Raw genomic sequence first — 11884 nt, forward strand, 5'->3', positions numbered from 1 at the left:
TTTTTAGTGTTGCTGTGCGTGTATTTTTAGGGCCTGGGGGGCTTTAGTTTTCCAATTTTAGCAAATTTAAATATATGATTCCTGTGACTAATATTAAAGCCAAGTGTAGGAACAGTGTATCATGGCATTTTAAACAAGTATTTAGTGTGGATTTAGTAGTAGTGAAAGCTTTGTGTGGTAGTAAAGTGAAGAGCAGCTCTACTTCCTGCTGGGATTACCATGACAAGGGCTACTAATCCTCCTGCTCCTCGTCACCTGCTGCAGGCAGAAATGGATTCTGTCCTCCAGAACAAGATTTGCAGAACCTGCTGGGTGAACTGCTGGCTCTGGTGCTCCTTCTGTGAAGCGTCTCATCCCTCTGCCAGAGGAGCAAGGCCAAACCGGCAGGAAAGATGTAGCTGGGCTGGGATTTGCTCCCCTAAAACCCGACCAAGGTGGGAAAAAATTTCTTTTAACCTCTGCTGCCACGGGGAAGGGGCAGGGTGATCTCCTGTCGCAGTTCCCCATGCCCAGCTGGTTGCTCTGGAGCCAGTGAGGGCCCTGCTTGGCATCCCCGGTCCCCGGCAACGCCGGCGCTGCCCCAGCTCCACGGGCGGCTGGGAACAGCCTTTCCCTGGCAACCCAAAACAAAGTTGGGTCTGTCCCGGAGCTCAGCCCGCCCCAAAGGCTGGGGGGAGAGTCCCAGCAGGGCTCAAACAGGTTCCCACAGGGAACCAGTGCCCAGCTGCTCTGACCAGGCCAAGAGGCAAAAGATTCTGCTGGGACCCACTGGGTGCCCCCACTCCTGCCCTGCATGCATCCATCCCAGGTAGGGGTGTCGTGCTGCCCCAGTGAGATGAGGATGAGAAAACAGGGCATAGGGGCTCACTTTCCCTCAGAGGACACACATTCAGAGGATGAGACAGGTTGGAATGGGCTCCCCCAGCGTCCAGGAGAAAGTGACAGCCTGCACATTCCCCAGCATTCTGGTGGCACTTTGTCACTTGGGTGTCATTTGAGGTGCAAAGACTTGTGTGCCCAGGTGGAAGAGCTTCTTTGCAGATTTGGAGCACAAAACAAGAATGTGCAGAAGAGGAGGAAGTGAAGATACCAGACAGAGGCCAGGCACAGCCCTGCCTTGTCCTACTGTGCGACCAGTCTGGCCCGACTGAACCACCCAGGTCTACATCCATTCATTCAGAGGGACAAGCACCCCTCTCCTCACCGATCCCCTCTGCCTTCCCTCAACCCGGGTGGAACCCAGGCTCATCGCAAAAACCCCCATCGGGGCTGGGGGCACATTTGAGCTGCCCCCAGCAGAGCTGCTGCCCTCCAGCCTGGCTGGCAGACCCAGATTAGAGCTTTGCATCACCACCCCCTCCCACCCACCACCCGCCCCCCCCGCCTCAAACTCCCCAGGGAATTAAAGCTCATTAATCACCCCTAGGCATTAACCCCCACTGGGACCAGCCGGTGCCTCCCCAACCCCCCTCAGCCTGTCACCAGCACGTGCTGAGGGGTACCCAAACCAGGCCCAGTGTCCCCCAGCTACCTGCCTTTCCCCCAAACCCCTGGTCACAGCAAGCCCTTTGCACCCACTCAGGCTCTGGAAGGATTTAGCCTTAAACTAGACTTGTGAAGTCAGAAAAGTTTATTCCAGTAAACAGAATTTCTCTTTAGCTCAACAGTACAACACCTGATTGTAGTACATGGAAACAAAACATCCACAGGAAGAATTTCCACAAAATACAGGTTTAAAAAAAAAAAAAAAAAAGTGATTGGAAAAATGCTTATTTCAGGAAAAAAAAAAAAAAAAGAGAAGCTTTTAAATTAAACAGTGTTGGATTCAAACCCTGATTGGCTCTGTCTCCAGGAGTGTGCAGGAGCAAAGGAGACTATTATTGCTTGGTGTGCTGGCTCCAGACACCCTCTCCTCTCCCAAAATTGCCCTAGGCAGGGTGCTGGGCACTCCCCAATGCTGGACACCCATACCCCTCCTTGCAGCTGAAGAGGCAAAGGGACAGGGTCATTGTGGACGGAGCTTGCCAGGTAGGGTCAAACACCCCAGCTGTGGCCAGTGGCTGGGCAGGTGGGGTTTGGTAGAAGACACTAAAAACCTCAGGTTTTGCAGTTAAAGGGTAATTTGGAGGGATCTCAAATGGAGATGGGGTTTGGGGTGGGGAAAAAAACAGGGAACAGTGGGGACCAGGAGTGTGTGTTGGGCATCAGGCCACCCCAAATCCTTGATCCCTCCCAAACCCCTGCTTGTGCCTACCAGGGTGTGCAGGGCTTCAAGGCAGGGTTGAAGGAGCACCCTGGGGATGAGCTTTTGGGAGGGGGCACCCCCAGCACCCCCGGCCCAGAACCCCTCTGCAGGGATGCTCACTGGCCACCAAACCACAGCACTTGGGTCAGGGTGCTAGGGAGCAGCCCCACATATCCACCAGGAGCCCATGGCAGGGAGGAGAGGAGTGCAGGAGAGGTGGGTATGGGGCTGGGAGGGGCTAGAAAACCCTCACCCTGCCTCAGGGCCTTCACAGGTTGCTGAACAGTTCATTTTTCTTGCTCCAGTCCATCTGGGGTGCCCTCTTGCTGGTGCGCTTCTGGTGTGCCCGCTCCTTGGCCACAGCCAGCGGGATGTCAAGGTCCAGGAGGGAGCCAGATGCTGAATGGCGTTTGTCACTCTCCTGTGTGTGTTTGGGGATGAAAGGCAGTGTCATCCCCACTGTGTGTTCCCCTGGACAGCCCCATGGTGGGGGCACAGCCCAGATCCTGCTTTCCAGCCACCACCTCCCCCTGGCATTCCCAGCCCTACCTTGCTGTGGGTCTCACTGGAGTTGGGGGACACGCCCAGTGGCGTGGGGCTGGACGGGCTCTCAGACACCGAGTTGGACTGTGGCTCTCCGCCATTTTCCTGGGGGGAGCAGGGAAGGAGTGTGAGCTCCAGCCCTGGGGCTTGAGAACAGCCTCCAGAGTTGCAAGTCCCACCCAGGGGGCCATGAAATCCGTCCTCCCCACACGTAATCCCCTGCAAGCTCCAGGCACATAAATACCTCTAGCGCTGCCCATCCAGGGCGGGGAAGGATTAAACCCCGGACTGACTGCCCTGGCTTTAGCAGGAGCGGGAGGGGGAGGGTGGCTGCAGGGCTGGATGCTACTTCCCTACTGCAGCACGAGGGCTCCCATTCCTGGAGCATCAGAAGGCAAAGAGAGGAGGAAGACAGCCACTTCCATGACACTCAGCATCACAAGTATCCCCCTTCCTGGAGGACACCAGTTCCCTTCCCAGTGGCACCAGTTCTGGTGTGGCAGCCTGAGACCGCTGTGTTATCTGGTGGTATCACCCACCCATGGGCAGAGGGGACATGAACAGGAGGGTCCCTGACTGGAGATGGGATTGAAATCAAGACAAGGCTCTTACCTTCCCTACATCACCATTGGCAACTGGTTCTGGCAAGGGACCTGTGGGATAAAGACGTGGGCACCGGGTGAGGATGTGTTTGCTTTGTCCCCCTGCCAATGGAGGGCAAGCCAAGGCTGTACATGGCCAATGCTTACACAACACTGCCCAGGGTCTGGCCAGGTCCTGGATTTTTTAACCACTTGCTGCAACCAGCCCTGTGGCACAGGGGAATGCTGCCAGACACATCCCCATGATGGCAGCCGTGATGTGGAGCCCAGTGAGACCCCCTCTCCATCCTTCTGGGGACCACTGTGACAGCAGAGGAGAGCAAAGGGCAGCTGATGCCTGTTTGCTCCCCAAGCCATAAACCCTGCCAAAGTGCAACCAAGGGCCATAAACCTGCCCACGTCAGCCCCACCAGCCCGGCATGGGGCCAGGCAGGGAGATGCCAAAGCCAAGTGACTCTGCTTGGCCCCAGGGTGATACGACCACCTCCCAGAGCTCAGCCCCCTAAGGTTTGGTGAGAAGGTGACACAGAGCCAGCAGAGTTGGCACAAACCCCTCCCAGCAGCACAGTCCCCATCCCACCTGTCAAGTGCTGCTCCGAGGGCACCACTTTGCACTTCTTGAAGAACTCATCTGTGAGGACATCCACCACCAGCAGCCTGGTCTCGTCACCACTCGCCTTGATGGCTGCCACCACGTCACTGTGCTGCTTGCCCTCCATGCACACACCATTCACCTGCAGGTACCACATCACCAGAGGAGCTAGTGGATATCCATCCCTCAGAAGCACCATTGAGAGGTCAGGTACCAGTCATAATACCAGCACAGCCACCCCATAGCCCCACAGGCATTGGTGGCCTCGCAGGGATTAGCAGTGAAGCCAGAAAAACCTCATTAAAAGCAGATTTTCCTCTGAGTGATTGGCATGGGATTGAATGGGCAAAGCTGGCAGGAAACTCCCAGCAGCACATGGACCCGGGGCTGGCACAAAACCCAGGGTCTCCAGAAACCCCAAAAGCTTCACCCCAGAAGAGGCAGCAGCCCCACACCCTGGTGAACAGCAGGGCTGGGGCTCAGTTGGTCCTTGCTTTTATGGATCATCATCCCACCTGGCACAAACCTGAGCTCATCCCCACCCCGGTCACACCTGACAGCAGGACTTGTGACCATCATGCACCTTGTCCCCAGCCTACCCCACCCCAGCAGCATCCCGGGGACAGTGCTGCCGCTAATTAACCCCCACACAGCTAATTAATGCTCAGTCCCAGCACTCCACAGTGCTGCACCCCTGGGTGGGGACTGGCAGGCTGGTGCAGGTCGGGTGGCTGTGCCATGAGTCACCACCAGCACCAGGGACACTGCATGCCTTCCTGACCAAGGTCAGCTGTCTCCCAGGCACCAGGATGCAAGGGAATGCCCAGCTTTTCAGAGAGAGCCCTCAGACCCCCCCTCACCCCAGCACACCTCGATGATGCGGTCCTGAGGGGCCAGCCCCGCTGCCTCAGCTGGCGAGCCAGGGTCGACAGCGCGCACGTACTGCCCTGGGCGGCTCTTGTCACTGTGCAGGTTGAAGCCGTAGCCATCAGGGCCTTTCTTCATGTGGCACAGCCGAGGTCTCAGCTCCTCCTGCAATGGGAACAACCTGTGGGTGGAACTGCTCCTGGACCCCCCTACACCCAAGGATAGCACCAAGAACCCCAGACAGCTGCTGGAGTGGCAGGGACACCATCTGACCACCACCTGTGGGCACTGATACCTCAAGATGGGATGCAGGGTGCCAAACACCGTATGATCCTGGGCTCTAATTAATTAATTAGGTGCAGAGCACACCAATTGCAGTGAAACACTGAAGAAACATGGTATCATATGTGTGTTCCCAGCCTATGCTCTTCCTTTTGGGATCAGGATTGCAAATGCCCTGAAGATGGAAGAGGAAACACAGCCCAGGCTGCTGGGAAGCACCCTCACTCCATCCCACCCAGCTCGGGAAGCTTTGGCTGCTGGAGAAGTCTCAGGTGCTGGCACAGGTCCCTTCCATCACCTTCTTGCCAGCTGTAGCCCCTCTCCATTGCAAACCCAGCCATGGGCTCAGGGAGATCCCCCACTCCAGAACACCCCACAACCACTGTCAGCAAGGAAGGGGTACACAGGGCTCAGGCAGGCAGCTGGGACCCCGATGGAGGAGCTGTAATACCAAGGCACCTCCATGTCCCAGCATGACCTTCCAGGATTGCAAAACAGAAACCAGCTCCACTGGGGTGGTGCGACTGGGACATTCATCTCTCCAGGAAGCAACACCCAGCTCATCAGCACCTGGTTTCACTTTGAGCTGTGGATCCACCAGCACCTGGAGCTAGGGAACCATACTGGAGCAGCCACAGCCACTCACTTGATGCTCTCTAAGCTCCCCACACAGTGAGCAGCAGGAAGAAGCAGGAGCATCCCTGGGAGGCTGGCACACAGGAACTGCCTTTGCTCACCCAGCAGGGAGTGGGATGTCCAGGGAGTATCAGAGGAACCAGGTAACACAAACCAGACACCTGCATGTGGCACTGTCAGAACTGCTCTGACCCTAGCACCCAATACCACTTTTAAAATTTATATATAAAATGGCTTGATCACACCGTGACCACCGGAACCTGAGCTTCGGTTGGGCTCTCCCAGCAGCCAAGCCTCACTCAAACTGCTGAGGTATTCTTCACCAAGGGGGCTAGTACTTAATCTTCCATCCAAGATAATTTTTTCTCTGTTGGTACCCATCACTGAGGGCAGACACTGCAGCAATTTTCCCTCCCACACCTGCACTGGGATACTCTTTGCCCCCTGCACAGCACTCTTGCATCTTGCTACAAAATCACCTTTGCCCACTGCAGGGAAAACCTGGGTCCTGGAGTGCTGACACCCCATATCTGACACACTGGTATGGCACACAGTCCCACATGGGCCAGAGTGACACATTTACAATTGCTAAGCCAAACACCACGATAAAGCCCTGATAAAGCCCCATCATCTTGCGCAATGACTTCCTTCATGGTCAAGGCTGGCTGCCACCCCAGACAACACCCTGGGAAGGGAGGTGCAGGCAGCACCCAGCACATCTGCCCGGAGTGAAGGTGATCTCGAGGATGCCTCAGCACTGGCATGCAAGACTTGCTCTCCACGTGTCTCAGCTTCACATGCCCAGTGCAACAGCCCGGCTGTGGATTCCCCGGCTGGGAGGAGGATTGTGACCCCCTTGACTTCGCCCCTTCTGCCCTCCCATCCCTCCCGTACCCAAGTGGCAGCAGGTTCACAGGGTGTGATAGCATCCTCCACCCAAGCAGAAATCCCAAGCAATGGTGAGGACCGACAATACCCAAAATAAGGACAAAAGGCAGGAGCTGCTGGAGCCTGGAGGAAGGCAGCAGCTCCCCAGATCCCTGCCCTGGCTCGACCCTGAGCAAGGAGTTCAGGCTCTGGAGCACCCACGCTGCCAGTGCCCTTGGCAGCACTGTGGGGTTGCTCCACGCCGATAGCTAAGGACAAAGCCAGAGGGAGCACCCAGCAAGTGGTGCTGGCAGTGTTCCCGGGTGAGGAGGAGGAGGGAGGTCTTCCCTCCCACCCATACCAACAAAGCCCTGGCAGCCTGGGCTCCCTGAGATGCTGGTGCCATGAATTTTTTGGGGGATGGCAAGTCCTGCAGGTTGGACAGATGTCTCAGGACACCAGGGACAGGTCACAGCGGTGAGGGAGGCACTGATTCTGCAAAGGCAGCTGGCCAAGGCAGCAGCACTCAGTGTGAGGGTAGCCCAGCTGAGCCATGACCCGGCCCCGCAGCATTCCCCCCACCAGCAGCTCCTCCAGCCCAGCATGCCAGGCTGCCTGCGCCTTCCCCAAATCACAGAAACCCTGCGGGCATCCACCACTCTGCCTCCCAGAGAGGAAAACAAATGCAACTGATCCTCCAGCAGCCGTATCCTGCCCATCTACGGGGAGAGCACCCCGTGGCAGGGCATCCTTCCAGCCCCAAAGTCCCCTTTGGACTGAGCAATGTGAGGTAAGAGGGTTTGGAGCCAACACCCAGGACATGAGAAGACCCGTGACTATGGAGCTGGGCAGCGGAAATGCCCCTAATTTCTCTAAGCTGCTGCATCCTGTCCTGCAAGGCCAGCAGCTCTCCCACCGCTGGGATTAGCCGGCATGTTGCAAGCAGTTACAACCTCTCTCAGGGAGGGCAGCGGGGGAAGCAGGAATCAGCCCCCTGCACAGGCATGCTATGCCACCCCTCTCCTCTATACCCAGGGAAGGCAGAAAGGCCTCTCTCTGCAAAGATGCCTGCTTGGGATGAGAACTTCTGCAGAATTGCACTGTTGTTCCTACCCTGAAACAGGATTTGGGGCACACCCAGCTGCTTCTTCCTCCACAGCACCTTCAGCCACCTGGCAGGACCAGCAATCCCAGGACTGGGGGGAACCCTAGCTGCACAGCATGTCAGGACTCAGTCCCCATTTCCCAGCCCCCCAACAGCAATTTCAGGACAGCTTCTGAAGCCTCAAGTCGCAGGAAATTCCCTGCAGCCCTACAAGCAGCATCAAGCCTGTTGGCGGCAGCAACATTCCCAGTTACTCAAAAAGAAACACAAGAGCTCTGAGGACGCCTGAGCCAGCAAATTCACACGGGTCCCAAAATCTGGCGCACACATTCGGGTTTCATACAAAGGGGATGCAAAGCAGCCTCCTTGCAGCATCCCTGTCACGTCCTGTTTGACTGGAGCTGCTTTTCATGCAGCTGCCTTGAGAGGAATTAATTCATTTCCTAATTAAACACCAGCTACCCCAGTGCAATGCTCCCAGTGCTGGGGGAACTACTCCCTGTTACACTCTGAAAGCCAGCCCTGGAAGGCTCTCCCACGTTTTACAAGGAGGGATGAGCCTTGCTGGCAGGGAGAGCTCTAATTTAACACTAAATTTGCAAGAGAGATGCCCGGGGCTGGTAGCAAGTGCCTTGCCCTTGTACCAGGGCACCATGCTGGCAGCACCTGGTGCTGCCCTGGGAACACTGTGTGGTTTGCATGAAACTTTCTCAAGACACTCCTGAGCAGCTGAAGCCTCCGGAAACAAACATGGGGGGAGACGAACTGTCACAGCTCTCAGTGTAGGGACACCCCCACAGCACAGGGTCCCAGGAAATTGGGCAGACCTGAGGGGTGTGAAACTGTCATCATGCTGGCTCAGCACTGCAGACAGGGGTGCATGGATCAGCTCCCCAGGGAGGCTCAAAATCTCCACCACAGCATCAGGGGGATTTACACACTCAAGGTTTTATAGGAATGAAAAAGAAACCCATGATGAGTCTCCCACAAGGGATCTGATTCTGCCTCAGGGATCTGTGGGGGTGCCTGAGCCCCCTGGCAGTCCCAATCATGGAGGACCCAGCATGGTTTGGAGGGAGAATAGATTCTGCTGGGAGGTGGGAGACGCTAAACATTGCTCACCACAAGCAGCTCTCCCAGCTCTTAAGCGTCTCCAGGCTTGTTAAACAAATAAAGGCAAGTCCAGCCCAATAAAGCAAACAGGACTCTGACACGTGCAAATCTCCCGCTTCCCCTGGGTGGGATCCCAGGGAATCCCACCAACCCACAGTGATGGGATGGGGCTGTGGGGGGATGGAGCAGCTGGCCCCAGTTGCCTGCCAGTGGCCGGGAACAGGCCACCAGTGTGTTCCTGCCTCACTGGAGAGAAATCGGCTCAGCACCCCACCCGGCATCTTCTCACCTTGCTTGGTGGGTACCCGGTCGGGGCGATGTCTCTAAATTCACTTGCCTTTTCCACTGGGCCCTGCCCCCAGCCGCAAGATTTCCTGCTCCTACCTGTTGAGAAACTGTCTGGGGCCTTGTGGCAATGTCACCCCATGTCACCTGCTTCCTGCTCTAGTGAGAAGAAAAACCGCAAGTAGAGAAACCGCTAGTAGTAACTGTGCATGAGCCGTGCCCCAGGCTTGCTCCCCAAGACTGTGGGGAATCTTCAGCCAAGACTGTCCCCCAAATCCCCAGCTGGGGCTGTCTCCCAAAATCTTGTGGAGAGATTTTGTCCCCCAAATCTCCAGCAGGCTGTCTCCCAAAATCTCATGGGGAGATTTTGTCCCCCAAATCTCCAGCTTCCTAAGCTCTTTCCATCACTGCAGCCAATAAAGCGAGCAGGCAGTGGTCCTACAGCATGAGAGGGCTCCATACTCTTTGGGGACCACATGTCCTCAGCCCCCAAGCCTGTCAGGGAACTCACCCAAGCTGCATTAACAACATCCCTTTTATTTTTCCCAGCCCATGGAGAGGTCTGGTAGGAGAAAGCAGAACACAGACAGTCTCACTAGCACTGAGGGAACTCTGGCACTGTGACATACGTAAGAGCAGGCACGTTCTCCCTGCATGGGGCAGCACTGGAGCCCAGCACGGGGCCACACGTGAGTGACAGGGGATGATACAGGGGACAGCAAGCAAGAGAGACAGCACAGGGATAGCGCATGGCTGTTCCCACCCAAAGAAGCCCATCAAGGAGGTGCTGGAGTGATGTTTTAGCCAGACACAGATGAGAGCTGTGCCTGCAGCAGATCAGCGCAACCAGGGGAACAAGCACAAAGCTGAAGTTCACAGCTCAAAACCACCTAATCCTCAGCAAAACCCTATGTGACAACAGCTCAGTGAGGCATCAAGGTCTTCCTGGGGCTCAGCATCAACACTGGGAAGGTTCCACTGCACCAACCTCTCTGGGAACAGGTCATAAGATTTCCCCAGAAAGTTCCTCACACTGGGGACACCAAGAGGCTGCAGCTCAGGGAGCCATCCACATGTTTGTTTTAACAACAAACACGTCTTTGCTGGGTAAATAAAAAGCAGTATTATCTCCCAGAGCGTCTCCTAGGAACCGCTTGGGGCATGAAAGGTCAGCTGTTTCTCAATTCCTTACCTTTCTACATCCCTTTGTGCAACTGCTTACTCCCACATGTGCTTAAGGCCGACATTCCTGAGTTAGGAAGTGTCTGTGGCGACTGTGCCAGGATCAAGCCCCCTGCCCAAGAAGGGCTCAGCTATCTCCACTCCACAGCAGGGGCTGAATGCACTCAGAGCAGGAGTGACTATCATGAATACCTGCAGTCTTAACCCCCAAAAACATCCTCTGCCATGTTTTTTCTGTTGTATTTTGGGGTGGGTTAGCACCAGCTGTCCTCAGTCCAGTCCTGGGCTCAGCTGCACATCAAAGCTCGCCCTGTTGCCTTTCTCACCCCATTTTACCGGCCCCGCAGCACAAGGATGGGCCGAAAGGCTCCAGGACTCCACGGGTTCAGTTATGGGTCCAACCAGCCCGGTGGCCCCGCCTGCCCCCGCCTGTCACTGACACGGCTGAGAGACAAGATCATTAGGGGAAAAAAAAAAAGAAAAAAAAGAAAAAAAAAGAAAAAAAAGAAAAAAAGAAAGAAAAAAGGCAAAGCAGGCGGGCACGGCAGGACCCGGGGCTTCTAGTGAGCCGCGTTTAAAGCAAAGCAAAAAAAGAAAAAAAGAACGGAGACCGAAACTACACACGACGCCCAGGGGCAGACACGGCGGCCGCGACTCCCGCTCGCTCGCCTGTCAGGGGACGACCGAGGCCGGTCGCGACCCCTCCTCCTCGGACAACACCCTCTGCCCGAAAACTTCCGAGTCCCAATCCCCCGGCCGCTCATTTACCCGCTGGTCGGCCCCGCTGGGCTCCGGCGCCGCGGGCTCCGCCGGCATCGGGACCGCCTGCCCGCCCGTCGCCGGCGGCTCGGCACCCGCCCCGCCCCGCTTCGGCAGATGATCCTCGGCCGTCGAGTCTACGACGAGGAGGCTGACGACGCCGGCGGCGGCGCGGATCCGCTCCACCACTTGCTGATGGCTCTCCCGCTCTACGTTCTCGCCGTCCACCTCCAGCAGCCGGTCCCCAGCGCGCAGCCCCGACTGCTCGGCCGGCGAGCCCGCCTCCACCAGCCGGATGAACTGGCCCGGCTTGCCCTTCTCGCCGTGCAGGTGGAAGCCGTACCCATCCGGGCCGCGCTCCAGGCGACACAGCCGGGCGGCGGGGCCCGCGCCGCTGCTCATGGCGGGGGAAGCGGCGGGAGCAGCAGCGGGCCCGTCCCGCCACTCGCCCTCAGCGCACTGGGCGCCAACGACCCCGCGGCGCGCCTTATATAAGGGGGCGGGGCGCCGAGCCGGCGGCCGCCAATGGGGGAGTGGGATGGGATGAAGCCCGCCATATTAGGATAGCGGGGGCGTGTCAATGCAAAATTTTAATGTGCAGTTATGCAAATATACTGGTGTGAGTATGCAAATATATTCGCGTCCCGGCGGGGCGTTCTGGGAGCGGCGCCGCCGGGTCGTGGTGCCTGAAGAGGGACCGGGCCGCTCCCCGGAGGGGTCGGGCCACTCCCCCGATGGAGTCCGACTGCTGGCCCGCGGGGTCCGAACGCTCCTTCGAGAGTCCGACCGCTCCCCCGTGAGGCCGA

The 11884-nt window shown here is 57.1% G+C and overlaps 1 protein-coding gene across 1 annotated transcript; it reads right to left on the reverse strand.

Annotated features, from left to right (window-relative positions):
- Nucleotides 1-1607: 1607 nt before the first annotated feature.
- On the reverse strand, nt 1608-11521 carry NHERF1 (NHERF family PDZ scaffold protein 1). The gene is made up of 6 exons (XM_040081849.2): nt 11088-11521; nt 4853-5014; nt 3971-4124; nt 3401-3441; nt 2795-2893; nt 1608-2666 (listed from the first exon to the last, which is right to left on the reverse strand). The coding sequence occupies exons 1-6, from the start codon at nt 11478-11480 to the stop codon at nt 2514-2516; spliced, it is 1002 nt and encodes a 333-aa protein (XP_039937783.1). The 5' UTR covers nt 11481-11521; the 3' UTR covers nt 1608-2513.
- Between the last annotated feature and the right edge of the window lie 363 nt (nt 11522-11884).

The sequence above is a fragment of the Hirundo rustica genome, chromosome 18 (genome assembly GCF_015227805.2).
Source record: "Hirundo rustica isolate bHirRus1 chromosome 18, bHirRus1.pri.v3, whole genome shotgun sequence".
Lineage (NCBI taxonomy): Eukaryota > Metazoa > Chordata > Aves > Passeriformes > Hirundinidae > Hirundo > Hirundo rustica.